A 27988-nucleotide genomic window follows, 5' to 3' on the forward strand; every position below is an offset into this window, starting at 1 on the left:
TGAATTAATAGTAAATATATAAGTAGTCTTGATAGAGATCATAAATACAGCGGTATAACAAAACAGTGGACAGAATTGACGTTGCCTTAAAATGATGGCTCCAAGGCAAGGATGTCTCTTCCTCGCCTCCTCCGCTCTCATCTCCTGTGGGACGGACTAAGACGCGAGGAGAGGAGGCGAGGAAAGGAATCAAACTGGTAAATGAGATAGGCCTATGGTGTCATTCTTCCGTGCTTGACTGAGTTGTTGTTGTTGTCTTTCAGATGCACATGGAGGAACCCTGCTTTGACTTCCTCCGCACTAAAGAGACTCTTGGGTGAGTATAGTTATAGGTTCTCAATAAAACGTTTGCTTTTTTAAAAGGAATTTCATGACATTTAGGCAAAATAGAACTTTTCAACTGTTTCTATTAGGGCTGTCAATCAATTCAAATATTTAGTCGCGATTAATCACACTTTTTTATCTGTTCAAAATGTACCTTAAAGGGAGATTTTTCAAGTTTTGAGCTGCTCTAGTTACATTTGGACAATGCTTTTTACATTTATCTGCAGTTCAAATTGTGTCTTCTGTTAGTTACTACATGGTTAAATTCCAACTTCCAGCTTTCCACACTGTTATTTTTATTATTATTATTAGCATTATTATAGAGTGCAAAGTAGAGAAAGTCAGGGCAGGTGGGACATTTACCTTTTGGCAAATGTAACACACTTTCTCGTCTGGTTATCTTGATCTTTCTCGGTTTATCTGCTTTCCGACATCTCTCATCCTCGCTGTCTGTTTTCATGTCTCCCCCTGCAGGTACCATGTCTACCCCACCTGCAGAAACACCTCAGGCGTTCTGGGTTTCTCTGTCACCGTGGAAACACAGGCCACCAAGTTCAAGTGAGTCTGCAACACAATCGTAACCTTTTCATTCGCCCAAAAGCAAGACACGATTTATCTGAACCGCTTTTCCCAAAACCAAGCTGTAATATATCTTTCTGTTCACTCAAACCCAAGCTACAATTTATCTACGTGGCCCTGGAAAGAGAGGAGCCGGTGGAGCTGATAAATGACTAAAGGAGTCAAATACACCCCATAGCCTCTAATATATCTCTTATACCTCTCATGTCCTCTGTTCTCGCAGCACCGAGCTGGTGGAGTCAAAGATTGAAGAGTTTTTGGTTTCATTTGGGGAGACGCTCGACTCGCTGACGGAGGAGGCCTTTAATACTCAGGTCTGTGTGCGTGTGTGTGTGTATTATTTTGTGTATTTGTGAGTTTCCTCCTTTGTTATGCAAAAGCAGAAAAGTTGCAGAAAATGATACAAAAAGTTTTTAGAAATGTCAAAAGTTTCTTTTCAAGTTACTTTGTTGGATTAATAACACATTCCTCCCTAATCATGTCAGACCCAGCTGCACACTCACATCTGCTGTTTCAAATACTCCAGAAATCAAAAACAGTGTGTAGAAACCCTGTGTGCTGTGTGTGTGCGTGGGTGTGTGTTTTGTACAGGTGACTGCGTTAGTGAAGCTGAAGGAGTGTGAGGACACACACCTCGGGGAGGAGGTGGACAGGAACTGGGCCGAGGTGGTTACACAGCACTTTGTGTTCGACAGGCTCAACAGAGAGGTATGTTACTTTACAGATTTAGATTATCAATACAAAATATAAATCAACTAACACATTATGATGTATTATTATAGATTAAACTACCCAGCAGTGTATGTAAGTAGTTAAAAGTAGCTCCACCTTTACTAGCTGCAACATTAACGTGTAATTATAATCCAGTAATATAATATAATATAAATGTGCCCTTCTGCATAAGGAGTACTTTTACTTTTGCTAAGTATATTTTGATGCTAATGCTTTTGTGCTTTTACTTAAGTTAGAGTTTGAATGCAGCATTTGTATTTCTACACGGTTGTATTGCTACTTTTACTTCAGTAAAAGATCAGAATACTTCTTCCACCACTGTCAGAAACATCTCGTAGTGAACTGTTTAGCTGTGTAATGAGAAAGTTTGCTCCGGCCGGTGGGCGGTGCCGGGTCACAAACTTTCTGTTTGACAGTTTAATCGGAGTTTGCGAGTTTCGCGGGCAGTGATTGCCCAGAGACTCCTCGGCTTTGATTGGTTGTTTTTGTTTGGGCGCTGTAGAACCTTGCAGATGTCATTAGGAGCACTAAAAGGAGGCAGAGGAACATGATTTTTTTTTTCACAGATTATCTGTCTCATGCACTACTGGATATGACAGTTTTATAAAAATTGCTCAAGGTTAATCAGCTTTAATCCACTACTAGTTAGCCATGTGTGTCTTGTTCTTTACCATTTTCCCCAACCTTTCTCATATCATATCAACAACACAAAACAAACCTGAAACCTACCTTAGTTCCAAGTGAAACTCTCACTCCTAATATTTCCATATTAAGTGTGTTAAATCAGCATTAATTAAATGTTGTCCACTAGGGGGCAAAAGAGCACATGCATTAACAGAATTATCATTTTCAATATGTGCTAATATGCAACGTGGTGATTTAAACTGCTAATTTACACACAAACATGCAGTAGACACAAGGTAACATTGCCATCCCCACCTTTTGATTGTAAGTCCAATATTGACTTCCCCTTTTAGCTTTGGTTTGCTCTCCACAAACTCCTGAGGGAAATATCTGGCTCTTGATCTGCTAGAGGCTTGACTCTCTCCACCAGCTAGATATTGTGTTTGTGTACCATTTGCTGCTGCACAGTGGGTTTTCTCTGAGCTTTCTTTTTGCTGCAAACTGGTTCGATAAAGACAGCAGACTGTCTGAACCATTACACTAAATGAGCCATAAAAATCATAACAATAAGATAAAGAGGCTAAACTTTCACTGAAGGGCACCTGTCATTCCCAGAGTTCTTACCGTCAGTGTCTTTGTGTGTGTTTAGATCGACGCTCTGAAGCAGATGACCAGAGCTGAGCTGGTCTCCTGGTACAAAGAACATCGAGGACAGAACAGCCGCCAACTCAGCGTGCACGTAAGCAACACACCTTTATGTTTGTATGAGTGTGAAACACATGTTTGTGTGCATGTAGCGGCACATTAAATGTATCCCTGTCTCCTAAAGGTGGTGGGATTTGGTGCTGAGGAGAATGACGATGAGGAGAGGGGTGGTAAGAAACAAGAAGGAGAAAAGGGCAAAGAGGAGGATTTAGGTGGCTCTTCCTACGGCGAGGTGTCAAAGCTCACCTTCCTTGCCGCCTCACCCAAGATGTCGGGCGCCATAGCCGTCATGGACATCCCTGCTTTCATTAAAGACCTCCCGCTCTTCCCCTACCACAAGATACTCGAATAAACTGTGAGGCCGCGAGACGGACAGATGGCTGCGCTTTGCCTCTCACTGAGCCACGTTCAGGGACTCCGCCTCATTACAGATGCAGGCACTTAATATGTGGAGGTGAAGGAAGGTTAAAACGGCTCCTCTATGGACATGGATTCTGCCTCTGGCGCCCGGCAGTAGTTTTTACCCACACTGTGTGCATATAGGCGAGGAGCCTGGATGTGATGGTGATGATAGTTTTCTTTTAACTAACAGATGATCTTTCCTGCTTTCTCACACTCAATTATTTCATATCCTCAGACACCGGGTAGTGTGGGAGCGCTCCTATCTATTTCTCTATCCCCACACTGACGGAAAATCTTTTGAATCAAATTTTCATTTATTTGGTTCCTCCGAGCTGTGCTGCTGCTATTACAGCTCAGAAATCCCTGTCTTCTCCACTGTTTGTTTGTGAAGCCGCAAACCCATTTTAAAAACACAAATCAACCGTGAAAACTGCCGAAAGTCCTTTGAACTCCAGATGTGTGTATTTTGAGTGATCGTGTGCTGGGTTTCAAGCTCTGCTGTGCACTTAGCTGACCTGGATCGTGCCCTGGTATGAAACTTGCAAAGAGAATAAATCAATGAGTGATGAGTGCATGAATGAAGCTGACTACTGTAAACATACTTGAATCTATTGAAGTAGAAAAAGTACACTCAAACTTGTGAAATGTTAAGACTGTAATTCACTTTATTTAGATTTTTTTTTCAGTGCATTTTCTCCGCCAGCTCATACTATACATATCTTTGAAGGAATTTACATTTACACTATTTTGACGTTTTGTATATTTTCTCTAATTGCCAGCTTACCTGACACCTGCAATTTTCTTAACACACAAATCACACTAAACACCACAGACGACCGCGAATTGCTATAATCCACATCTTTTTAAAGCCACAGGTGTTTGCATGCTGGTGACTCAGTATGGCGTCAGCTCATTAATTTACACAGGTTTCATTTATGTGTAAATCGTACATTACTCACAGACTCTCCACCTCCTTCTCCCTGGTGGAAAGGTTTTTGCAGGCGACATTGTGTCGGGCGTGTGTTTGGTGACATCTGCACAGTTGAATGTAATTAAAGACTAATCCTGGAGCCCGGCACAGCAGAGCGTGTTAACAGAATTGACTAATATGCCCACAGGGAAGCATCGAAGTCTTCACCTGCAGTAGCCTCACGTATAATGATAAGTGGGCTACCTGTACGACGGATGGCAAACCAGCTTGTCCACATAAAGTGTGTACTGCAGGGAACACCGTGTGGCCAAAGGTATGTAGACACCAAAACATTTTCACCTATTTGTGATGCATCTCATTTCAAAACCACGATATATAATCTTCTGCTTTAATGACCTTTCCACAGGATTTTGGAACCTGTCTGCAGAGAGCATTAGTGAGGTCCAACACTGATGTTTGGCATTAAGGCCTGGCTCACAGTCGGCGTTCAAGTTCATCACTATACATGCACAGGGGGGACTGTCATGTTAAATCAGGAAAGAAAGGGCCTTGCCACAAAGTTGAAAGCACACTATTGACTCTATAATATTGAACTATCATAAAGGACTATAATGCACAAACCTGGGATTTAAGTGACACAGGGAGACATCCCTGCTTTATTCAAAAACATGTAGACGTTGGTGGAATACGGAGGTCATTACCCGTGTGAAAATAGGGCATACAGGATTTAAGCAAACACTCCATAGAATAGGCACGCACCCAACTTGACTATGCAAACTCTGTAATAAACCCTAATCTGTCAAACATGCACTTATAGATTGCAACAGGTATGACAAAGAAAGAAGGGAGTTAATATCAGGACGACATGATGGAAAACACTATTACATCGGGGAACCTGCTGGGAAAGACATCAAGTACGCAATCTTCTAACTGATTACGTAAGAGCAACAGGAATAATAGAGATAGTTTTAAGTTTTATTATTATTATTTAGGGCTGTCAGAGTTAATGCGATAAATTTGTTTTAACGCCACTTTCTTTAAGGCATTAACGCAACTTGTGATTTTACGCTAGTAGCAGGCTCAGTTTTAAAGCTAGAATGAAGATACTGTTATCATCTGAAATTAGAAAAACCTAATGAATCAATTGGTACCAACTATGTCATACTAGCTTGTCATAAAGGAGGCTAAATAACGCTCCAAACTGACATGGCCATTTTCAAAGGGGTCCCTTGACCTCTGACCTCAAGATATGTGAATGAAAATGAGTTCTCTGGGTACCCACGAGTCTCCTCTTTACAGACATGCCCACTTTATGACAATCACATGCAGTTTGGGGCAAGTCATAGTCAAGTCAGCACACTGACACACTGACAGCTGTTGTTGCCTGTTGGGCTGCAGTTTGCCATGTTATGATTTGAGCATATTTGTTTTGCTAAATGCAGTACCTGTGAGGGTTTCTGGACTATATTTGTCATTGTTTTGGGTTGTTAAGTGATTCCCAATAATACATTTATACATACATTTGCATAAAACAAGCATATTTGCCCCCTAAAATATTGTTTCCCTCCCGCTAAAATGATGTTTCTCATATCGGTTGGGGTGAGAAGGTTTAGGTCGGGTTATGGTTAGGAGTTAGCAGAGATAGATAACTAACTGGTTTAATCCAAGGAAAGGTTGGGGTCAGGTTGAGATAGCTAGCTAACGTTACACAATAGTATGTGGTTAGGAATGTCCACATACTTTCAGCCGTTGTGTCACAGCTGGAAACTGACACAGAAAAAAACACATACTATATATAATTCAGATTTCTTTGTTTCAGTGTAAATCTACTTCAGGTTGTCAAATCTGGAAATAATGTGAGCTGAAAAGGACATGTGAATGCAGTTCTTTTGCAGAGAGATGTAAGCGAAGGAAGTAGCAGTAGGTTAGTAATGCACAGTAAAATTAAAAAGAGAACTGAATGTGCTTTTTCCAGCATTAATAACACAGTACAAAAATAAAGAGAAACATTTAAGGGAGCCCAGCTAAAAAGAAGTAATAATCTACCTGTGTGATAGATGGTGGTGTTACACTCCCGGTCTTCAATAAAAGCGTAGTAAGTTCTGAGTATATGGAAGCAATTTGCAGCACTGTGCAGTCCCACAGAGCTTTCTTGGTGGTGACAAACCGATTTAATTAGCTTTCAGTTTATTGTGATGTGAGAGCTGCTGCCTCCCTGGTTGATCAGCTGCTTTAATCTCCTCTGTGGAGAATACAGGATATTAAGGACAGGACACTTGGCCTACAGTACACCCAACCAAAGATACTGAAACTTTGATGAATATGAATATGAAGGACACGTTTTAGCTTCAGTCCTTCTTGCGCTGAAGTGTGTACTTCAGTCCAAAAACACCCTTAAAGAGGAAAAGCCTGCAGTTCTTTGAAGGTTAAAGAAGTTATTATCACACTGTGTTCTCTAGGATTTCCCATAAAGGTTTAGAGATGTTTCAATCTGGTGAGCTCAGAGGCCACAGGAGACACTCGACTGTGTTGGTGTAATGAAAACATGTTTGAAGACCATTTGGCCTTTTTGAAAGAGTGGCGACTGCTAGTGATGTTTTAAACCAGGTGTAACGCTGCCTGGCGTTCAGCCGTCTTCAGAGCTTTTATGTGATGTTTCCATTAGTTTGATCCTTCTTCTTCTGCAGAGGTGCCGTAGTGGAAAGGGGTTTATTGAGGAGTAAATCAGCTTGTGTTTTTACTAGTAGAACAAGATTTACCGTGGCTATATTCTCCTTGTCGCCGCACCTCACTGGATTGCAGCAGACAATTTTGCCTGTCGCTGGCAATAAAAGATTTCATAGTTCATTTTGAGCTTTGCAGTGAAACATTTTGACCACTTTTTTAAGAAATACTTCACATTCAGCTTTTTATAAAATAGATTTCCTTTATAAAAATGTAGCCAAAAATAATTTATTGCTTGTATATTAGATTTTATTGCCCTTTCTGCGTTTGCAAAGAAACAAAAAGTCTATAGCAGCTAGGGCTGCCTCCTCTTAGCCGATTAGTCGACTAATCGGTCGTTTTGGTGTTAGTCGACTAAGTTTTCGTTAGCCGACTCGTCATTTTTTATGCTGACTTATGAATTATTTCCAAGAAACTTTATGAGCACATCTTTGGTAAACACGAGATTTAAAGTGCTGCTTTTGTGTGATTCTTTGTGGAGAAACTCAGTTTCACAGATCTGTTGATTTAAATCAACTAATCGATTAATCGTATGAGTGTTAGAATTTCTTTGGTCGAGGACAGCCCTAATGGTGGCCATGCTATCGGCTCTGAGAGGCTGTACTTTGGCACAGCAGTGCACTTACCAAAATGCTAAAGTCAGCATGCTAACATGCTGCAGTTGGGGGTTTGGTGCCTTGCTCAAGGGCACCTGGGCAGTGCCCAAGAGGCAAACAATTTCATTTAGTTTTTTCTTCACAGAAATGAATGAAATGCTGAAAGGCCAACTATAATATTTTCAAAAATGTACATTTACTTATACCCCTTAAAATCAAGAAGGCCTGGTGACCTCCCGTGAAGCTTTGGCGACCCCTAGTGAGGGTCGGGACCCCCTGGTTGGGAACCAGTGCCGTATATTATATAAAAAGAATGAAAGTTTTTAAAACAATTCACACACACACACACAAAAGAAAAAGAAAAAATAGTTCACAGTTTTAATAAAGCACAGTCAGCATCCACCCCGCTGTTATCTGTGCTTTTGAGGAAAATTAGAATTTGCCTTTCCCCCCATAGTCTGATTGTGCAACAGCGAATTCATAATTCAGACTGTGTAACTGTGTCACAAGTAGTATTGCCAGTAAATGAACTCAGCCTGCGCCGTCAACACTAGCTGGTGGTCCTGCTAAGAAAGGCTTTGTGACTTTGTCCCGGAGAGTTGTGCTCACGCTGTGCTCTAATGTCACAAGCCATTCTTTCTCATTCGCTTTCTGTCTCCATCTCTTAGACTGAGTACATACGCAAAGAGGAAGTGTATCGCAAATGCATGCAGACAAGCTTGCCCATGAATCAGAGAAGATTAGATTTGTTCGGCGCGCGCACACACGTGCACACGCCCTCGACTTCACCCTGTGTAAACTCTCCACTGCTGCATTCTGTGTCATTCCTGTTGTCATTCTAATTTCATCTGAGGAACCCTGCCAAGGCAATAATGAACTCAAGTCATGAGGCGGGGGGGCCACGCTGAGTGGTTGTGAGTCGTTTGATGTGTTCGTGCACGTGTGTTTGTGTGTGGCGGAGAGGAAAGGTAAAGACGGCGTTAAGGAGAGGGGCTGGCCGGGTTTAAGCGTGTTGCTTGTGTGTGTTTCTGTGTGCCGTGTTTGTGCTGGTTGTTAAATGAACCCGTGCAGTGGGGTGTATCTTCTAAGCCGCTGTAATGTGTCGACTCCTTTATTCAATTTGAGCTGTAATCTCAGAACTCCCCACTGGCTTGCCTTCATCAGCCCCCTGCTACAAAGCTAGCTTAACTTAGCCAGAGACACACGGCGGCAGAGAAATGTTAAACAGATGAGCCAGGTTTTTTTTTCCCCGGATCAAGATTATACTTAAACAAATGTAGCCAGGCTAATTCCCCTCATTATATGGGTATTATGGTCAAGATGGATCTTGTTTGCAGGAGCAGTTAGAGATGGTTAGCTCCAGCTGCTTTAGTGAATTAGAACAAGGAAGATAGTGTAACAAAGATGTATAAAACTAATCCTTTAGTTACATGTAAAGAGATGATTGTCCTTGTGTTTGCCCTATTCTCAGAGTGAACTTCAGCACCATGGACAGCAGCTCGAACTCGAAGCTCACCCAAACTGTTTTCCTTTGAGACTTTACTGTCTAGACGTTTTTGTGAGGTCGATGACCCCGTAATCTTTAAGAGACAGGTACCCATACCTGAGATATCAGTTCCTTTAACAGCAGGAAAGGAGCTTGAAACATCTTTTCAGTGTCATTCCAACATTGTTTACTCTCGAACTTATAGTGAAATCAATCTATTTTCTTCATAGTACCATTTTCTCATAAGGCGTCCTGAAAAAAGGTATCAGAAAATGTAACTAGTGGCTTTATGAATGATTAATAAATCATTTATTTGTGCTTTATAGATCTGTTATCTACCATTAATAAGACACACTTTTTCTTTGTATTGCTGAGGACCAAGGAAGTGCAGTGTTGAGTATGAGCTCTTTGGAATCTACGGGACATATTTATTAGCAGTGCGTTATATATAGGGCTGCACAATTAATCGAAATATGGCCTTCTGCAATTTTCAAATCGCAGGATGAGGAGGAAATCACAATATTTTTTAAAGGTGAAATGTGTCTCAAAATACCATTTAAAATTAAATATTGTTGTCCTGCAAAGATATCCTGGCCTGCACATTATGATTCTGCAGATTTTAGAAAAAACATCTTTGTTTGGTCCCTGCAAAAATCACACCATAATCATTTGAATGGGTTTTAAATGAAAATGAGAATAATTATGTAACAAGTATCATTCCTTCTAATATCGCAGATCATTAGATTAGATTTCGATTTTTTTTTTTTTAATTATGCAGCGCGTTAACTTAATTGTTACACCGTCGGACGGCATGCTGGGTACAGCTCACTCTCTGTCGATGTCCGTGTAAGATTTTGCACTCAACTGACACGTCTAGCATTGCTAGGAGATGCAACTATGTCATGGCAGGTGTATTATTAGTTACGCAGTGTTGAGTGTGAAGTTGTTTGGATGAGCGGCTCTCGTGACAGCTGCAAGCAGTAACACCTTGAACGGGCACTGCTTAGTCATTGATAAATGCTCATGTGTTTATCGCTTTCTAAGCATGAATCGGTATATAAAAATAATAAATTAAGTCATAACAGGTTTCTTTGATAAAATGGCTTTTACAGTAAATTCAAGTCTGCAGTTGTAAATGTTAATGCAGAAATGCCCCGCAGCTCTTATTACAGAAGGTCAGAGGTCAAATGGTGCATTGGAGCATGTCTTCCTGATACTGACTAAAGACCTAAAAAGGCAAAGTGTCCGATAAACATCTGCAAGAGAGATTTTTATTTGTCGATTAAATCAACTAATCGATTAGTGGACAAAATGGTATTAGTGTTAATCGTCTAAGAATGTCTTTGGTGGAGGACAGCCCTACAGTAGAAGTGTGTGAGTGAGATGAAGACATTCCTGCCAAAGAGAGCCTCGTTGGTTCTCAGTGGCTTTAACTTTGCTTTTTTCATTTCTAAACTGAACTTTAAACTCATTTTGAAGTTGTAGCTTATGTAAGATCACATACACTTGGGGGTTTCTTATATTTCAAATTAACTTGGTACCTTTAAAAAAAAAATCTAATTTTACTTTTACTGAGGTTTAAAGTACTTAAAGGATTTTTTTCCTGTAAAGATATCTCAAATACGCATGAAATGATTTGCATGTAATTTGGTGGGCATGCTTGTGAGATTATTTGCCACCATTCTTTCAGCCTTCTGAAACCTACTGAGACAGGTGCAGCATGCTCTTGCAAGTTCCACGTAAGGATTGCAGAGTCAAGAAATAGGGTTTTACTTTACAGAGAGATCAAGGCTTTGGATGTAAATTTGGAAATTTTCCTTCAACAAAAAGCCGATGTGAACCTCCAGCAGCACCTCTGTTCAAACTCCAGCAGCTTTACTCTTTCATCTCAGGCTGGTGACACGTACTCGTAAATTCGTGGGCTTGGTTTGATAGCTCAGGGATTATGCCCTTTTCTATCCATAGAGGAAATGGTTGGAGGGAGGAGAGAGGAGATGGAGGAGGAGCCCAGTTGGTGTTGAGGCATCATGGCCCATTCACGGGCCGTTGAGGAGTTTCTTTTTTTTTTCTTCTTTCCTTCCTTTTCCTCATAACAAAATAAAATAAAATGAAATATGGATAAAACCAAATGGAGAGAAAAATAAATTAAAGGGACTGTTTGTAACTTTTTACACGTATAAATCTACTGGGTCGGGATCCCATGCACGCTCCCGTATGTATGCGCGCTCATTTATGTATGTGCGCTCCTGATGCGCGCTCGCGTGTGGCCGGAGTCTCCGCTGCCTGCTTGCCTTCACTCACACACCGCGTGCGTTCTCGCTGTTTCGCTCCACCTCTAGACGTGCATGCGCGCACACTACACACTGCAGAAGAGTTAGTTTAGCTCTGAGAATATCTAGTGAATATTCAGTGGACATTTGTGCAGAAATAACTGCTGCGGCTCCTCCAGACCAACAGAGGTTTCCTGTGTCTTGTGAAGTGACGGGGCTCCGCAGCGAGAAACGTTATCGTCTCCGACCGGGTGCCAGTGTCTCCCTGCGGCCGCGGTCGGAAGGCTGAGGCAGGAAAAGTCAACACTAGGATCAGCATTGATTCATTGAGAGACCTTCATCTGGTCGGCCAATATTACTGCCAAGCAGCTGAAATATAGAGTGATATTGTGGTTTTAGCTGACGTGTGTCGCCTCGCTGTTTTGAGCGATGCTCGTTCATGTCTATGTAGAGCGAGCACAAGCGCAAGCCGACCCTGACTTTTGTTGATTTCACGGCCACAGGTGTCGCTGTTAACAAGCATTTTTGAAAGTTACAAACAGTCCCTTTAAAGAAAGAAAGAAAGAAAGGAAACTTAAAAAAAAAAGCCAACATAACTGGGAAAGATCAATATCATGTGACTGTGTGTGAGAGGGGTTTGGGGTGGCTGGCTGTCAGTCAGGGTGCAAATCAAATTAAGGCTGGTGACGACCTCCCTGTCCACACACCACCTCCACCTCCCACCCTCCCGGTAAAGTGATATCACACGGTGTCAAGCTGTGGTGCCAAACCGCCCCCCGGTGCAGCAGCAGCCACGCCGAGCGATGCCACTCAGCATCAGGACCACCACCTCGTCTCATCCGTCTCCAGCGCTCCACAGAGGAAGAGGAGGAGGATGCCATGAGATTCCCCACAGGCCCTCACTTGCACCTGGCTGTGCGTGAACCGGGAGGATAACCGAACCGACCGGAGGATAATGACGTGATGGTTCCGGTTGTATAGCGAGAGAGAGCGCAGGAGGGTCTTTAATGAACCGGTGCTGCTGGAGAGAGAGAGAGAGAGAGAGAGAGAGGACATCACCGGACTTACAAAGAAGAAAACGGTCTCTCAAACAGGTTGCTGAGATTTCCTTCAATCTGAAAGGTATGAGTCTTTCTTTACAATCCTCCGTGCGCCACTTCAGAGCTCTGCGCATCCATGTATCCGCTTAATTAGAGTAGAGATGAGGCTCATCAGTGATGTAACAGCTGATAAATTGACCTCCAGCCGCCCATTCACTTCAAACATGAGCTTAGAAAAGTGTTTAATGACGTTTTTTTATCGTTTTATACTGTAGTTTGACATTACTTGCAGTGATGTGTGTCCTGGATTTGTAACATAATCTGGACAGGTGTAGAAATCGATTTATAATGGGGGTTTATCTTCCATTTTATTCCTGTTTATGGTAAAATCAATACACAGAAGTCTGTTTGCATTATACTAGAAGAGAAATAGAAAGACAAAGAATCATATGCAACATTCATTTCTAGTGCATTAATGACCATCTGTACTTTATCCTGCATGATTATGGCCACTTTTATGCTGATTTAATATATGATATATGTTTTCTATATGTTAGATTTCATATATGCATGTGCAAAACTATTTTAACAAACCAATTTCTTATAACTTATGAGCACTAAGGCGGTGCAGGAGCAATTTTTTTTATCTTTGCTAAACGGTTGTTTATACTGTAGTTTGATATTACTTGCAGTGATGTGTGTCCTGGATTAGTAACATAATCTGGACAGGTGTAGAAATCGATTTATAATGGGGGTTTATCTTCCATTTTATTCCTGTTTATGGTAAATCAATACACAGAAGTCTGTTTGCATTATACTAGAAGAGAAATAGAAAGACAAAGAATCATATGCAACATTAACTTCTAGTGCATTAATGACCATCTGTACTTTATCCTGCATGATTATGGCCACTTTTGTAACATGATATATGTTTTCTATATGTTAGATTTCAATTATGCATGTACAAAACTATTTTAAAAAAAACAATTTCTTATAACTTGTGAGCACTGAGGCGGTGCAGGAGTAATGAATGCTATGAAAGCGGATTTAATGAATGAATTTATGATCATTTACTGGATCTCTGCAGTGCTGACCACATCACTGCTGAGGCCCCGAGGCGTCTCCTATAGCATCATTGTTCTAACTGATGTCATGTCTCTTTCCCAGGGGGCTTTGCAGCACAATCAAGGATCCTATCCCCCCAGATGGTGACTTGTACAGGTAAGGGGGTGTGTTTGTTTATTGTCTCTCTCTCTCTGTACACACACACACTGTTTGCCAGGCAGGTTGTTGGCGTGTTGTCTCTGATCTCTGCACCTCAGGGATCTCGCTCTGGGCGAACTGTGTGTAGCTAGAAGTGTTCACTTGTGTTTCAGCTCTTATATCTTCAACAGCTTGTTTAGATTTCAATGGTTTCCCTTTTTCTTTTGGGCATTATCTGCACAGAATTCAACCCCTGCTCAGTGCACAAATCCCAGTTTTATTCAACCATAAATTATCCAAAATAAAGGAGGTAATTATGACACTCCAAACACAAAAGAAGAGGCCAGAGCGAGTGTGTGTGTCGTCAGTCACATGGAAAACACGGATGACTGAATTCCGTTTAGACTATTTGAAAATCATCCACTTTTCCTCCCCCCTTTTTCTCTCCCACTCCTTGCTGTCTTTGTTTGCCCCTGCTCTAGCAGTGGGTGTCTCTGTCCTAGATGTGGATGTGTTCCTCTCCTCACACGCTGAGATGAGTGCTTTCAGAGGCAGACGAGGCAGAAAAGCCCCGATTTTACTACCTGGCTAAATTGCCCTGTGATGGAAAAATATTGTTAAAGGAATGATACTTGAATAATTGAAGCCCCAGGGCTTTAAAATTGCAGGGACTCACTGTGATTTCCAGCGCAAAAGTTGGAGGCCACCTCAACGAAATATTCATATCATTATTTAAGAATGGAGATGTAGCAAGGAGCCGGTCAGGTATACTGCCATCCTCCTCGCTCCATCTCACTCTGTGTAGGGTTTCTGTTTCCCATCCATCTCCTTTTTGTAGAATCAACCCAGCTTCTCTATTTGGTCCCCTTTTGAAATGGATTAAAGCTCATCCACATAATGACTCTGCCACTAGCTAATGTCTTCTGGGAGCTTAGAATGAGTTTCAGCTTTCAAAATGATTTTTTAAATACCTATAACGTACTGCCGCGCTCACATAGTTATTTATATTCTATTGATCTGCAAAGACACAGAATGGTGAGACTCTAAAGATTGATTGATTAGGGCACTAAGCCAGAGTGATTTCCAGGAGAGGTTCTAAAGAATGTATAGGATTAAAAATAGATTATAATGGGTTGCAATGATTAGCCGATTACCTTAGATGATTAGCTGATTGACAGAAAATGAGTTGATTCGTTATTTAAGGCCTTTATCAATCAAAAATGTCAAACATTTGCTGGTTCCAGGATCTAGAAATATGAGGATTTGTTTGTTTTATATCATTGTTAATAGTTTGTTAACCTTTTCCACTCCACCCCTCTTTTTCATAGACCCATTTTTGTCTTTTTTACGGGGGGACAGGGGGTCTTTAGGGGGAGATGGCAGGTCAGCAGAATGTATGTCATGTTGGTTTAGGGACCCCAGTATGCAGAAAGCATTTTTAGTAGGAAAAAATAACACATTTATACTGCATGCAAAGAACAGCATGGTTTATGCCCAAAACTGCCATGTGATCATCATAAAGGGGCCCCTTTGAAAATAGCCATGCCAGTTTTTCCTCACCAATTTAGCCTAACTTCCTGACATGCCAGCATGACATGGTTGGTACCAATGAATTCCTTTGGTTTTCTAGTTTCATATGATACGTTTAGCTCCCGCTACAGCCTCTAAAAAGACAGTAAACCCGGCCGAGGGCACTGGCGCCCTCAAGGAGTGGAAGAAGTTAATGGCAAACTGTTGGTCGGACAAAACGAAACATTTTAAGACTTAACTGAGGAGACCGTTAGCTTAGCATAAAGACAAGAAACAGCTAGTCATCTCTGTCCAAAGTTGAGACAATCGGAGGTTTAAGTGTCGGACTACTGTTTTTGGCCGGGCTCAGTGAGCCACTTCCTACAGTCTCCGCTGGTTGCCAGGCAACCTCAGAGTGATGACAAGACTCCAGGAAGTCACTGCTCCCGGCCAAGAAATAGTCCACAACCTAACCCCACATGAAACCACAATGTGGGGTTTTTTACACTTCGCTTTTTGTACGGATCAAAATAGCGAGATATAACTTCTTAATTAGTGAGCTTTAAAGGTGCTCTCACAAACCGTAGCCCTTTTGGCTAGTCCGAATCTGAGTGAAATTGTTACTTTTGGTTAGTTTTCTATTTAATGTGGTTCAAATAAAAAAAAATATTTGCTGAGGGGCATGTACGAAGGAGCAAATTTATCTTTTTCGTCTCAAGAGCTTTCTCGAGACTTTGAAATATTGCTGTCGAAATGTTTTCACTTTGACCTCTACTGTGTCTGTGTAATCTACTGTGCGCACGAATCTCTTCTCCTCCAGTTTATCCAGAATTACTTTATAAACAGCACTATTTTTGTGGACTTTATTTAGCATATTCTGTATGTTCTCTTTGGCCTAGTTGTCAGGCAAACATCGGACTTTGTTTACCTGTGTACATCTCAACAAATGCCTGCAAAGGCAGCCTGCGTTTTGGTTGGCTTGACCACCTCTCGCAAGCGGTCTTGGATCAGTTGTTTTGGTCCGCATCAGAGTTCACAATCACCCAAACGAACCACACCAGAGTTTGATTAAATATTCAACAGATAAATATAAGAGTGGTATCAATCCTCCCATCTAACTCTCAACAAGAAATTAAACAAGCCTATTTCCCAAAACGTTGCACTGTTCCTTTAACTTGTAGATAAAGTTTGGTTTTGTGATTACATTTTCCGTTCAAAGCTTCTCTAGTTTTCCTGGTTCTCTCAGGCATCACATGGGAGTAAGAGCTCTTAATTTCAAAACACAAAATCATCACCACATCATCCCACGTGAAACTTCAGAGGGAAGCGTTTTTACCTCTCCAACTTTCGATTAGGGATATGATCGGTGATGGATGTGTGTGTGAGTGTGTGTGAGCCGGTTGTTCACCCACGCACGCTCGTGTGTTTCTGTGCGTTTGCATTTAGCTGACTGCTAGGATCGTTTCATTTCCCACAGAGAAAACAAATTAAAATATGACACCTCTCTCAGCTGCCTCTCATCTCCTGCTTTTCACTGTGTCAAGAGACGACAGAACTGCTAAGTATAGTTCTGCAAGTGGAGTGTGAAACCTCTCCACCTCTCAACATTTCCAACATTATGAAGGTCGAAATTATATGATGTTGCGGTAGCTTGAACAAAGGTTTAATCATATCACCAATTAAGTACGAGTATGTTTTATGTATGAAAGAGCAAAAAAGAGCACTCTTCTTGATCTGTATGTTTGGGTTGTATAATTAAATTCAACATCACAATATTAATAAGAATATATTCTTATCATGATCAAAAAATCACATGAAACTGCCTCAAGCGAATGTTCAGTGCAACATTCAACATTGTTATCACATGTGAAACAAGAAACTTTGTTAATTGATTTGCTGAGTAGCAGGAGCCACTGGTTTTAAAAGTATTTTTTTATGACTTTACATTATATTCTCATTTTAAAGTTTTCTCCCAATGATATCCTCAATGTTCTTCAGGATGGAAACACAGGAGTCTCCTGGATCATACTGTAGGTTTATGTTATGGCAACGATTATTTCCAAGAAGACCAATTCATTCCGTCAGTTTGGTATGGCAAATAGCTCTAAATACTATAATAAAGAGCCGCAACAATTGATTAATCTGTCAATTACTTTCTCAATTAAGAGCCCAATGGGACATTCAGATTACTTATTTTATCGTCAACAGTACAAAAACCTTAAATGTATTTAATTTGCTATCATATACGACAAAGAAAAGCATTTGAGAAGTTGGAACCAGAGAATGTTTGGCATTTTTTTCTTGAAAATGATACTGAAATGATAATTTGATTATCAAAATAGTTGCCAATTAATTTCCTGTTGGTCGACTAATTGATTAATTGACTACTCATTTCAGCTCTGCTGTGATACCCAGTAGCTTAACTAGTAAAACTAGCACAGACTCTAAAACTGAACTGATTTAATGTTGACTATATTATGAGGTTTCTACAAAGTTTATATTTTAGCTTCAGCTCGATGTTAGCGTTGCACGCAGCAGAATATTAAGATCTACGATTGGATGTGTTTCACCAAAACACTATTCAGGAGTTGTAGTTGACTTCTCCTCTTGAAGTTTTTATGTCTTAAACTTCTAATGAAAGAAGATGTTTCCCAATGCAGGTGGTCATCTTGTGTAACCTGTCCCACCAGATGGTTTGTTACACATAACCGTCTGAGGAGCCGTCTTTGGAAAAGGGCAGGCCCTTTCAAAAAAAATACTTGGCAGGTGATTGGATGAACCATCCATCAATCAAATTCTTGGCGGCAGAAGAGCAAAAACATCTTTTCCATCTGGAAAAGCCTACAGTGCCGTTCTTTGCTCTTATGTAAATGAAGAAATACACTTCAGTTCTGATATAACCGATGTTATTGCAGCATCTACACTAACCTCTTTATGAGCAACCATTGTTTAGAATGACTAGTTGCCTCTACGTGTCATTAAGCCACGCTCGTAGCTCCTCACAGGATGCTGATTGGCCCGTGGCCACAAACGCATTACTTGACAAGATGGATTTTCATGTGATATGTGATCCCACCATTCTTGCATGATCTCGTAACATCACGAGGATCCAGTTGCCGTGCAAGGTACTGCAACATCTTTTGTACTGATGAGTTAATCTCATGTCCATTCATTCCTTGGAAGTGCTCCAACTGCCAGTCACCTAACACGACCGTAAAATAAGCAGGACTTTTACTTCTTGAACCGTCAACTAACTCCACCCACTGATCCTCTCTCTCTCTCACACACAGACACACAACAAACCGCTGAGCGTTGCTTTTGTGCTTCAGTCAAAATCCCTGCAAATCTCAGGGATACACATTTCCTTCAGCATTTCTCTTGTGCAGTGAAGAACTGGATTCTTTACTCACTGTCACTAAAGCTCTTTTGACAGACACAAACTGTCTACTGGTCACCTGGGAGTCGTACGCTTGATTACTTAAAGGAGGTTTTGTGTTGTACACATCAGATGTTGGCTCCTCTGAGACCGTCTCATCCCCCTTCACCCCTGTCAGTTTAACAAGTCAGCATCTGACGGGGATTTATGGCAGATCCTCTAAATCCCTTTCAGGCCACATTTTTTGTTTTGTGAGAGTTCTTATATGTGTGTTTGCTCGGATTTGTGTTTGCGTGTGTTTCCCAGTTGAATCCGACAGCTCTGAACCCACTGAGAGTCATATATGGACTGCGTTGGTTAAGATACTCTGACAGCGCTAGAGTTGAGTCTCCAAACCTCTGTCACTTGGCGTCTTTGTCTCTCCAGTCTGTTGGAAACTCTCTAATCTGAGGCTTTACCTCAATGCTCCCTTTCTAGCATAATTCATCAAATTCTCTTATTTTTTGTTCTAGAAAGGTTCCATTGCTTTGTCTGTGTTGATATACATCATATAATCTCTGCATCATTTTGCTATAGTGGCCTCAGCAGTCTTGCCATGCCGTGAAAGCCGAGGGAATTGAACAGATAGACCAGGAGTGGGATGATGTACAGCGTGGTGAAGGAGGAGGAGGAGGAGGATATGGCTTAAAGAGTGAATGGGAGATTAGGAGAGTAAAGGAGAGGACGAGAGGCAAGAGGAGGACTGAAGAGACATTAGATAGTGAGTGAGCTAGAAAGGGAAGAGATGGAGAAATGGGGAGCAAGAGAGACTTCACATCGCTTTTAACGACATTAGCGTGGCCCGTGGTGTATATAATTTAGTACGATGACGCAATGGAAGATACTGCACCGAGTGAGCTGTCTAGGAGAGAGGCTCACATGCTCATTTTCAACGCACAAACACATTTCTCTCTGTGATTGTGTTCAATTTGTCAGATTTATGTTGCATTCGGTGTTAAATGTTAGATTTATGATAAGGGACACACCCCACTATTTCAATTCAGACGGTTGAAACACAAAAGAGACAGAGGAAAGAAACCTCTGGCTGAATTTCACTCTGGATAAGGTGGGGAAACATGTGGCTCCTCAGTCAGGCAGCAGATTTTACAGTTACGTCGTTAGAGTCAATGTAAATTAGTTTGAATGCCACTATTTTATTTAACGCATTAACAATTTCTTTTATGTTTAGGTTGTAGCTGGCTCAGTTTTAAAAACTAGAGTGGCATCATATGAAACTAGAAAACCTAAGGAATCCATTGGTACCAACCATTTCATTAGCTTGTTGGAAAGGAGGTTAAATAACGCTTCAAACATACGCTACATTTTGGCGAGGAACAACTGGCATGGTGATTTTCAAAGGGGTCCCTTGACCTCTGACCTCCAGATATGTGAATGAAAATATGTTCTATGGGTACCCACAAGTCTCCCCTTTACAGACATGCCCACTTTATGATAATCACATGCAGTTTGGAGCAAGTCATAGTCAAGTCAGCACACTGACACACTGGCATCTGTTGTTGCCTGTTGGGCTGCAGTTTGCCATATTATGATTTGAGCATATTGTTTATGCTAAATGCAGTACCTGTGAGGGTTTCTGGACAATATTTCTCATTGTTTTGTGTTGATAATTAATTTCCAATAATAAATATTTACATACATTTGCATAAAGCAAGCATGTTTGTCCACTCCCATGTTGATAAGAGTATTAAATACTTGACAAATCTCCCTTTAAAGTACATTTGAACAGATACAGAAATGTGCGATTCATTTACGATTAATCGCGATTAGCTGTGGACAATCATGCGATTAATTGCGATTACATATTTTAATCGATTGACAGCACAAGTTTTTAGTTAGATGCATGAAACAAGGTCTGTGGTTCACACAAGCTTCAGAGATTTTAATGTTTTGTTCTACTATATAAAATATGTCAGTAAATATGGTGTAGTTTGTTTATAGCCTAACGTTAACTTTTTACTCCTGGCAATCATTTACACTTCAAAAATCATTAAACTGTTGTTCATTTGTGGAGATTCTTGCTGAACAAAACCAGTAAGCATTATAAATGTGTGTTTGCCACAGAGCTTATTTTCTGCAATAATCCAAAACCCAATGGAAAAATCCCATTTGCTTTTTATCAAGGGAATCCAGATTGGGCTACAAAAATACATCATCCCTGCACCACTCTATACAACAAGAACTAGAATGTTTAAACCATTTCATTAGGCAATAAGACTACAATTCACTGTAAATTACAGCTTTGGGAGCTCTTAGAAAATTACATTGATACACCAGTAATGAGAAAGAAGTTCGTCATTATTTTTTATCAATTTAATTGGGATAATTGAATGTTATTCTTCCGTTGAGAAATATCTGGATGGTTTAGTTAATCAACTTGAACAGTAGATAAACAAAGTCGTCTGGTGTTGTAATTACTATAATGGCAGTGCTTAAAATGAATAATTCCGCCTGAACTCAACCATATAAATTGGTCTAAATTAATGTCAAAATCATGCATTTTATATACTGATGTGAAAAGTAATTCTATCGTATTCATATTTGGATTGTGTGTTTATTTGGCATTTTAATGTGAATGCCAAGGCATTCGTACACATGTTCTATCATGCAGCTAATTTATTGCTTTCTGTCAGATGGAGCTGTTTATAAGGTCTATTTGAGACTAGACAGTACATTTTCTGTATGCAGGGGGAGATAATTATGTGTGCAGACTCTTGATTTCTTTTCATACATCGTTTTTGCTCCTGCGTGTCTCTGCCAATCAGAGCTATTTGTTCAAGATTATTTACCTGCAATGCAGAGCGAATGCTGGATGACTTTAGAAATCACTTGACTATAATTTGGCAGTGAGTGTTTGTGCATGCATCTGGTTCTTTTCTTGACTTTACCCCGGCAGAGTATCTAGACTATGTTAGATACCGTCTCAGTGGTGTCAGGTGGCAATATTGTATTGATACCAGGACGTCAAGTATCGATCTTTTACTATATAAACTATTAACGTGTTAACAATCCAACGGCTACTCGCAGAGGTTGTGGTGGGAAGAAACCGGTATCTTATGAACCTAACCCAACCAAACAATTGGTACCAACCATGTCATGTTAGCTTGTCGGGAAGAATGTTAAATACCGCTCCAAAGTTTTGCTTAATTTTGGTGAGGAAAAGCTGGCATGGCCATTTTCAAAGGGCGTCCCTTGACCTCTGACCTCAAGATATGTGAATGAAAACTCTGAGATGAAGACAGAGTGTTAAATGCAAAATGTTTAGAATCATAATAAGATTGTATCGTGACTTAAATATCGTGATAATATCATATCGTATCATATTTACTCTGTTGTTTAATTGCTATTTTGGTATCGAATCCAGGAGATCACATGATGATAATTCATGCAACTTTGAGAGGTGTTGTTGAATCAGTCACACTAGCATAGGAATCAGATTTAGTATGCTGGAAATGTACTGCATATATGCATATAACGTACTGGCCATATGGCAAGTGTGCACGGCAAGGTGCTGCTGCATTCAGCATGCTGATCCATCTACATCTTGAGTGTGTGTGTTTGCCATCCAAAGTGGTCTCAGTCACACTGCAATTGTTGCTTTTAAGATTCCCGCAGCCAGTATAATTATATATAATTCATGCCTGCATTCATGGATCTTATTATGAGCACATATGAAATGGTGGATGTGATGTAAACTCTAGTGCTGTAACAAATAGTCAAGTTGATTAATCTGACATTTTTGATAATAGCTTAATAGTCTGGTTCCAGCTCCTCAAATGTGAGGATTTGCTGCTTTTCTCCGTCATTGTAAATTGAATACTTGGTGGGTTTTTGGATTGTCGATCCAACGAAATAAGCAGTTTGAAGTACATCACTTCAGGCTACGGTAATTTGTAACAGTCACCTGTCATTATTTTCAGCGTTTTATAGTCTAAACAATTTCATAAACTCAAATAAAAAGAAAAGCAAGACCGGACAAAATGAAATACAGTGCCTCTGTTTTGTCTGCTTGTAATGTAATATACTGTAGTCACAATACTGATATTTCTAACCTCGATACAACACCTTAAAAAATATTGATATTCAGTGCCATTTTAGATACCACGGGGAAAAATCGGGGCATCAAATTTTAGACTTTCATTCAAAGATAAATGTCAATGTGTCAACTCGCTGTGGGAGAGAAGAGAGAGCAGAAAGCACAGCTTGTTAACCCATGTATCGATACTGTGAAAAATGATTATTGAAACCGTTTTGAAATATTCAGTATTGATATGTATTGATAAAACACAATAATGTAAAATAAAAGTAGATGGTACAGTTTTCGTATACTGCACATACGGCCTGAAAAGGAATGAATTGGGTGCATGAATATAATCATCAGCTGTATTTCTTGAATTTTCTCTTGACAGAAGCCTCTTCTTCTTTTCCTGCAGGAGTTACAGTGAGAGGAGGTTTTGAGAGTAATGCTCCACAGGCCTGTCATGGTTTCCTACCTTCTCACACTCCTCCATCTCTGCATCTCCCGCTGTCTTCTAATGTAAGTGTCTCTCTCTTCTATAAGAATTACTGCTTTATCAAGTGGCAAAATTACTTTTCTACTAAGCTCATAACGACTGAAAACAACATATTGTTAGCCACAAGCGCCGAAGTCACACCCCCTTCCGGTGGACCACCATGGGACCTTATTTCGGAAAAAAAAAAACGGTAGTAAACGGAGAGAGACAAATATTTATTTGATCCCGTTTGAATCACAGATATGATGTTTGTCAAATTAAAAGATAATTTTGCAAGTCAAGAAAGTCTCAGTTTGTTGTTAAACTGTTGAAGTATCAGACTTGTGAAACTACGTAATTAGAAAGACGACACACCCAAAAGTTGCATAAGTGACGTCTCTCTAGCTGAAGCTACGATACCTGTGTGTTTCCTACTGGGATGTACTCACACCAGCAGCGGGTCTCACTTCACGCAAAACTAAATGATACTACAACAAACTGAGACATCCTTGACTTGCAAAATTATGTTTTAAATTGACAAACATCATATGTGTGATTCATGGTGCAATTCAAACAGGATCAAAACAATATTTATCTCTCTCCGTTAACTACCGTTCAGATTTCTTGACTTCGGCTCTCTATAGGATCATGGTGTTTTTTTTTTCTTTCTTTCCTTTTAATGTAGCATCCATCTGTATCTATGAAACCTGACACATCTAAAGCTTTCTGATAACAGCTGCATGATAACTTACAAGATGTTTCATCAGTTGAGGTTACATCATGATGTTACATGAATGTACTAATTCAGCCTACATTGGTTCTCTTTGCAGGCATTATAGAAACCTTTGTTGGACGTAAGTATGTTGAATATTTTGCAGTAGTTTAATCTCTACCGGCACTACCGGAGTCCAGATGTCTAATAAGCTCATTCACAGTCTCTTTTTTCCCTCACTCTTCTGTCCTGTCTTCAAACTCTGCCTCCCTCTGAAGGGTTTGATGGAGAGCTGGTCGAATGTCAGCGGGAACTATTGTTATATCCGGAGGAATTCTCGCCGGAGTGATACTGCTGTGCATTGTAGCAGTGCTCTGTTACTGTAGACTCCAGGTATCAGTGTGTCACTGTGTGTGTGTATGAATGTGTCTGTGCTTCAGTCATTTCAAAAGCATGCTTGAAAAATCAATATAAAGTTTTATATAGATGACCTTTTAAAAGAAAGTGAGCTCAGCGATGTGTGAATATCACGAGAAAGTTGTAGTTTAAAAGCAGAGTTGGGATTTCTGGCACTACTTCACCTACTACCTTGTCTAACCCCTCTGCAGTATTACTGCTGTAAGAAGAATGATTCTGAGGTGGACGTGGGCTCCGTGGTGGGAGCGGACCCTCTCTCTCACTTCCCCTGCAACGCCTGCAACGCCCTCGCCATGGACGGCGCCGCCATCACCCCCGTCTCTCTGGATCAGCTGGACTCGGGTTCTCACCACAGCCACTGCCCCACCTGCTCGCCGTACTCCCTCCGCTCCGGACTCACAGACGAGATGCGTAACGGCGGCGAGCGGCTGGGCTTCCACACCTACTACGAGAACCCGTGCGTCTCTCTCCCGCTTTCTGCCAACCCGCAGAGCTCCTCCCCTCTGAGTTACTACGGTCCCACGGACATGTTTCCTCCCCCACCACCACGCCCCTACAGCACCCAGGTCTGACCTCTGCTGCACCATAAAGACACACACATATAGAAAACCTTTCTGACATTTAGCACATGCTGTTTTGGGACAAAGTTCAGGTGATGGATTACGATACAGCACAATTACACAAATGCCCACATTACTGACTCATTCGTCCATGTGGTTGACCCATAAACTGAGCCCACTGACGGAGCCTCTGTGTGGGCAACAAATCCCTGGACCAAACCCACAGGGAGCTACAGACAGCAGCATAAACCAGTGTTAGATCAGCAGGGAAGTGGTACATAACTCTAGTACAAACCTCATTTTGTTTCACACAAGGCCAAATCACATGCGGTACTAAAATGTGTCTAAATTTAGGTGCAAAACGCACCTGGATTAATGCAAGCCAATTTTGAAGGTGGACAGGGACACACGTGACCATGCATGTAGTATATATAGTGTGGACACAAAAGGGTCCCTATAGGCACACTGAAAGACAGCCAAGTCAATATTCTTGTGTAGGTGCTAGGAATAATTTTAAGCAATTCCCATAAAGCCATGTTAATGACTTATTCTTAGCGATTAATCATTAAAAGCTTATAAAATACAAAATACATGTTTTTTCCCCGAAAAAAAACTAGCTTTTTTGCACCTTATGGTTTGAGTCATGAATTAAATAAGTAAGGGATAATGTACAGCGAGCCGCTAACCCCGACACGGCGATTCACGTCTGGGTCTTGCATCGCCCTGAAGGGGTTTATATCACTGTACATTATCCCGCTTATTACACGGCTACTTACTAAAGAAATCAATAATTTGACACAAATATGGCCCATAACAAACCACAGAACGCTGTGTTTGATCAGAATCGAGTATTCTGGATGTAACGGTGTGATTAAGTACTAAAAGAAAGGAAAAACTTAAACCCAAGTAAATATTAATTGACATTAACATAATTGATTCGTTTATTATTAGTAACTTTAATCTCCAAAGCACAGCGTGTTGAACTGTTCACATTTGCATGTTCAGCTGATTTGCTATTAAAAAAAACTCTCTAGGTTACGCTAGTAATTAATTAGGATTAATAATTCATTAGTGTAATTGAACACAGTCTCCATTTTCTCTACAATTAGCACCAAATTACACGGGTCCTTTAGGAAACTTCGTGGGGAAGTATGAGGAAATTATCGTTATTATTATGGACCCATAAAATATAGCATTAGCAAATTTTCTGCTCCTTCTCCAACTGCTATTATTCACTAATGACATTAACTTTGATTTTTATTTTCCATTTGAATTGGGACAACGTACATTAATCAACATTCAAACAAATGTAAATGTTCCCGAGTTAGCTGAGAGGCTATTTTCCATCATCAGTCCCTTTCCCTGATGTTGTTAGGCATCCTAGAATAATAAAGATAATACAATATGTACATTAATTGAGAACTACATTGTGGTAAAAAGCATATACAATACAGGTAACACACTTATAAAGTGTCAAGACCTTAATAACATTTCTTTTTTTTGTTCTTTAGACACTAAAAAACAAAGTTCAGCTCCTTTTTCTGTCAAAAGGCTGAAGCCTACAAATGCCTATATGAAGTAAAAACATAAAATAATACGCTACCCTGACCTCCTGACTGACATCTCAATCACTGATTGAGTTTTTGTGGTTCTAGTTTGACAAACTCCCAAAACACTGATGGATTATTTGCCTTTGTCCATAGCCAAGTCGGCTTGGATTAGCCACGGAAATCCTCTTCTCCGCCTGTATAGCCGGGGATATATCTTTTTTTTTTGTTTAGCAGCATCCATAGTTTTAAAATACATATGAGCTGGGAGGTGATATGGAGGATTATTGTAATGGAGGGTGTTAGCTGCAGTCTGTTGTAGCTTGGTCTTTACAGTCTGACTGTGTGGTTATATGATACAGCGTCTGAAAACGACCGCCACCTTGTTAGTTTCTGTTATTCTCACCTGCATTGTTCCCGCTCTCACCGTGCTGGTGTTAACTGAGAGGGTCAGTGTTCGCCAGAGAAACCCTCCCCCACCCCCTCCAGCTTACTGTACATGAGGGCTAACAGTTTTTTCTATTAGGTGTTGTTGTTTGCCAGTTACACAAACTACTAATGGAGCTTAATAGCTTTTCTCCAGACACGAAGAGTGAAGGAGAAACTACAAGTTTTCAAGCATTTTTCTGTGCATCTTTTGTGCAATTATTTGAAGGAGTCTAGTTTTAGTACGCTAGAAAAGTATGAATTTAGTTTGCTTGTGTTTTCACTTCAGTCGTAATGAAACTAGACAACTAAAAGGAGGCAGGTTCTGCAGCGTCTTCCATATAAGTCGATATAACGTTTTCATGTTTACAGATTGAGATGGATGAACAGAAAGAAAATCATCCTCACATTTTAGAGGTGTTGAAAGGAGACACTAAGATTATGTACCATACTTTGTTGAACTTGAAGCTTACGTTTTGTAACTTATAAGCCATTATATCTGCTACACAGTACAGTAACAAGATGCAGTGTTATTCCACAGTATATCTGAAGCTATATATTTTCAAGGAGTGTTGTAGTTTTTGTGAGGGATGTCAGGGTATAAGTGTGTTTTTAGTGAATTTTCCATACTCTTCAGTCATTCTTCCATGTTGACTTTTCTCTGTATTTCTGCCACTTGATGAATACATGGAGAAGAGAATAGAAATGTACATTTGGAAAACAGGAAATTCACTTTAAAATCGTCCTTACATTTAGCTAAAATGTGAAAAATAGTAAAAAAATACAGTGATATTTAGCATAACAGATTAGACGTATAAAAGATATTTATTCTGTATTTTCTCACACCACATTGTTTCCACTGAGCTGTGAGCTTTATTATCACATCTCTTAGCTTTCCTCACCTCACATCCCCCTTGTTCTTCAGAAGTATGTGCTAAATTATATACTGTATGTAAAAACAACTTCTTGATTTAGACGTCCACTCAGCATTGGTGTTCACTGCCACATAGCCAATATACTCACTCAACAAGGTGAAAGGGGTGTTTAGTTGTTGTGATGACCAGTTTGTTGCACCACAAAGAGCACCGTCAGAACTGAACTGTTATTTTTAGTCAGTCTTTTTTCTGACTGTTGAAATGTATTTTTCGGATTTTTTTCTGTATAAAACTAAGAGTAAGTTTTGGTATTCCCTGATACAGTGAGGAAAAAAATCCACCACGTTTCACAAATTGTTCCTTTTTTTTTGAAGAGGAATAAATGTTTATATCTGCCTGG

At 40.4% G+C, this 27988-nt stretch overlaps 2 protein-coding genes across 3 annotated transcripts in view; both read left to right on the forward strand.

The window, feature by feature from the left end:
• The window catches only part of LOC119474383 (nardilysin-like), a 29098-nt gene extending 25145 nt beyond the window's left edge, over positions 1–3953 (forward strand). For both annotated transcript variants that reach the window (XM_037746395.1, XM_037746394.1), the window contains 6 exons: positions 264–316; positions 799–882; positions 1127–1217; positions 1495–1611; positions 2909–2998; positions 3089–3953. In XM_037746395.1, the coding sequence (XP_037602323.1) occupies positions 264–316; positions 799–882; positions 1127–1217; positions 1495–1611; positions 2909–2998; positions 3089–3316 (663 nt within the window). In that variant the 3' untranslated portion in view covers positions 3317–3953. The remainder of the gene's footprint in view (positions 1–263; positions 317–798; positions 883–1126; positions 1218–1494; positions 1612–2908; positions 2999–3088) is intronic.
• Positions 3954–12004: 8051 nt separating this feature from the next.
• LOC119475018 (protein FAM163A-like) lies at positions 12005–27984 on the forward strand. The gene is made up of 6 exons (XM_037747454.1): positions 12005–12495; positions 13581–13634; positions 22992–23095; positions 23882–23905; positions 24042–24156; positions 24372–27984. The coding sequence occupies exons 5-6, from the start codon at positions 24064–24066 to the stop codon at positions 24750–24752; spliced, it is 474 nt and encodes a 157-aa protein (XP_037603382.1). The 5' UTR covers positions 12005–12495; positions 13581–13634; positions 22992–23095; positions 23882–23905; positions 24042–24063; the 3' UTR covers positions 24753–27984.
• The last annotated feature ends 4 nt before the right edge of the window (positions 27985–27988 follow it).

The sequence above is a fragment of the Sebastes umbrosus genome, chromosome 16 (assembly GCF_015220745.1).
Source record: "Sebastes umbrosus isolate fSebUmb1 chromosome 16, fSebUmb1.pri, whole genome shotgun sequence".
NCBI lineage: Eukaryota > Metazoa > Chordata > Actinopteri > Perciformes > Sebastidae > Sebastes > Sebastes umbrosus.

Coding starts and splice junctions, on each gene's coding strand:
- LOC119475018 (XM_037747454.1), top strand. CDS start 24,064: ATGTCAGCGGGAACTATTGTTATATCCGGAGGAATTCTCGCCGGAGTG. Junction 24,157..24,371: donor TCTGTTACTGTAGACTCCAG/GTATCAGTGTGT, acceptor ACCCCTCTGCAG/TATTACTGCTGTAAGAAGAA.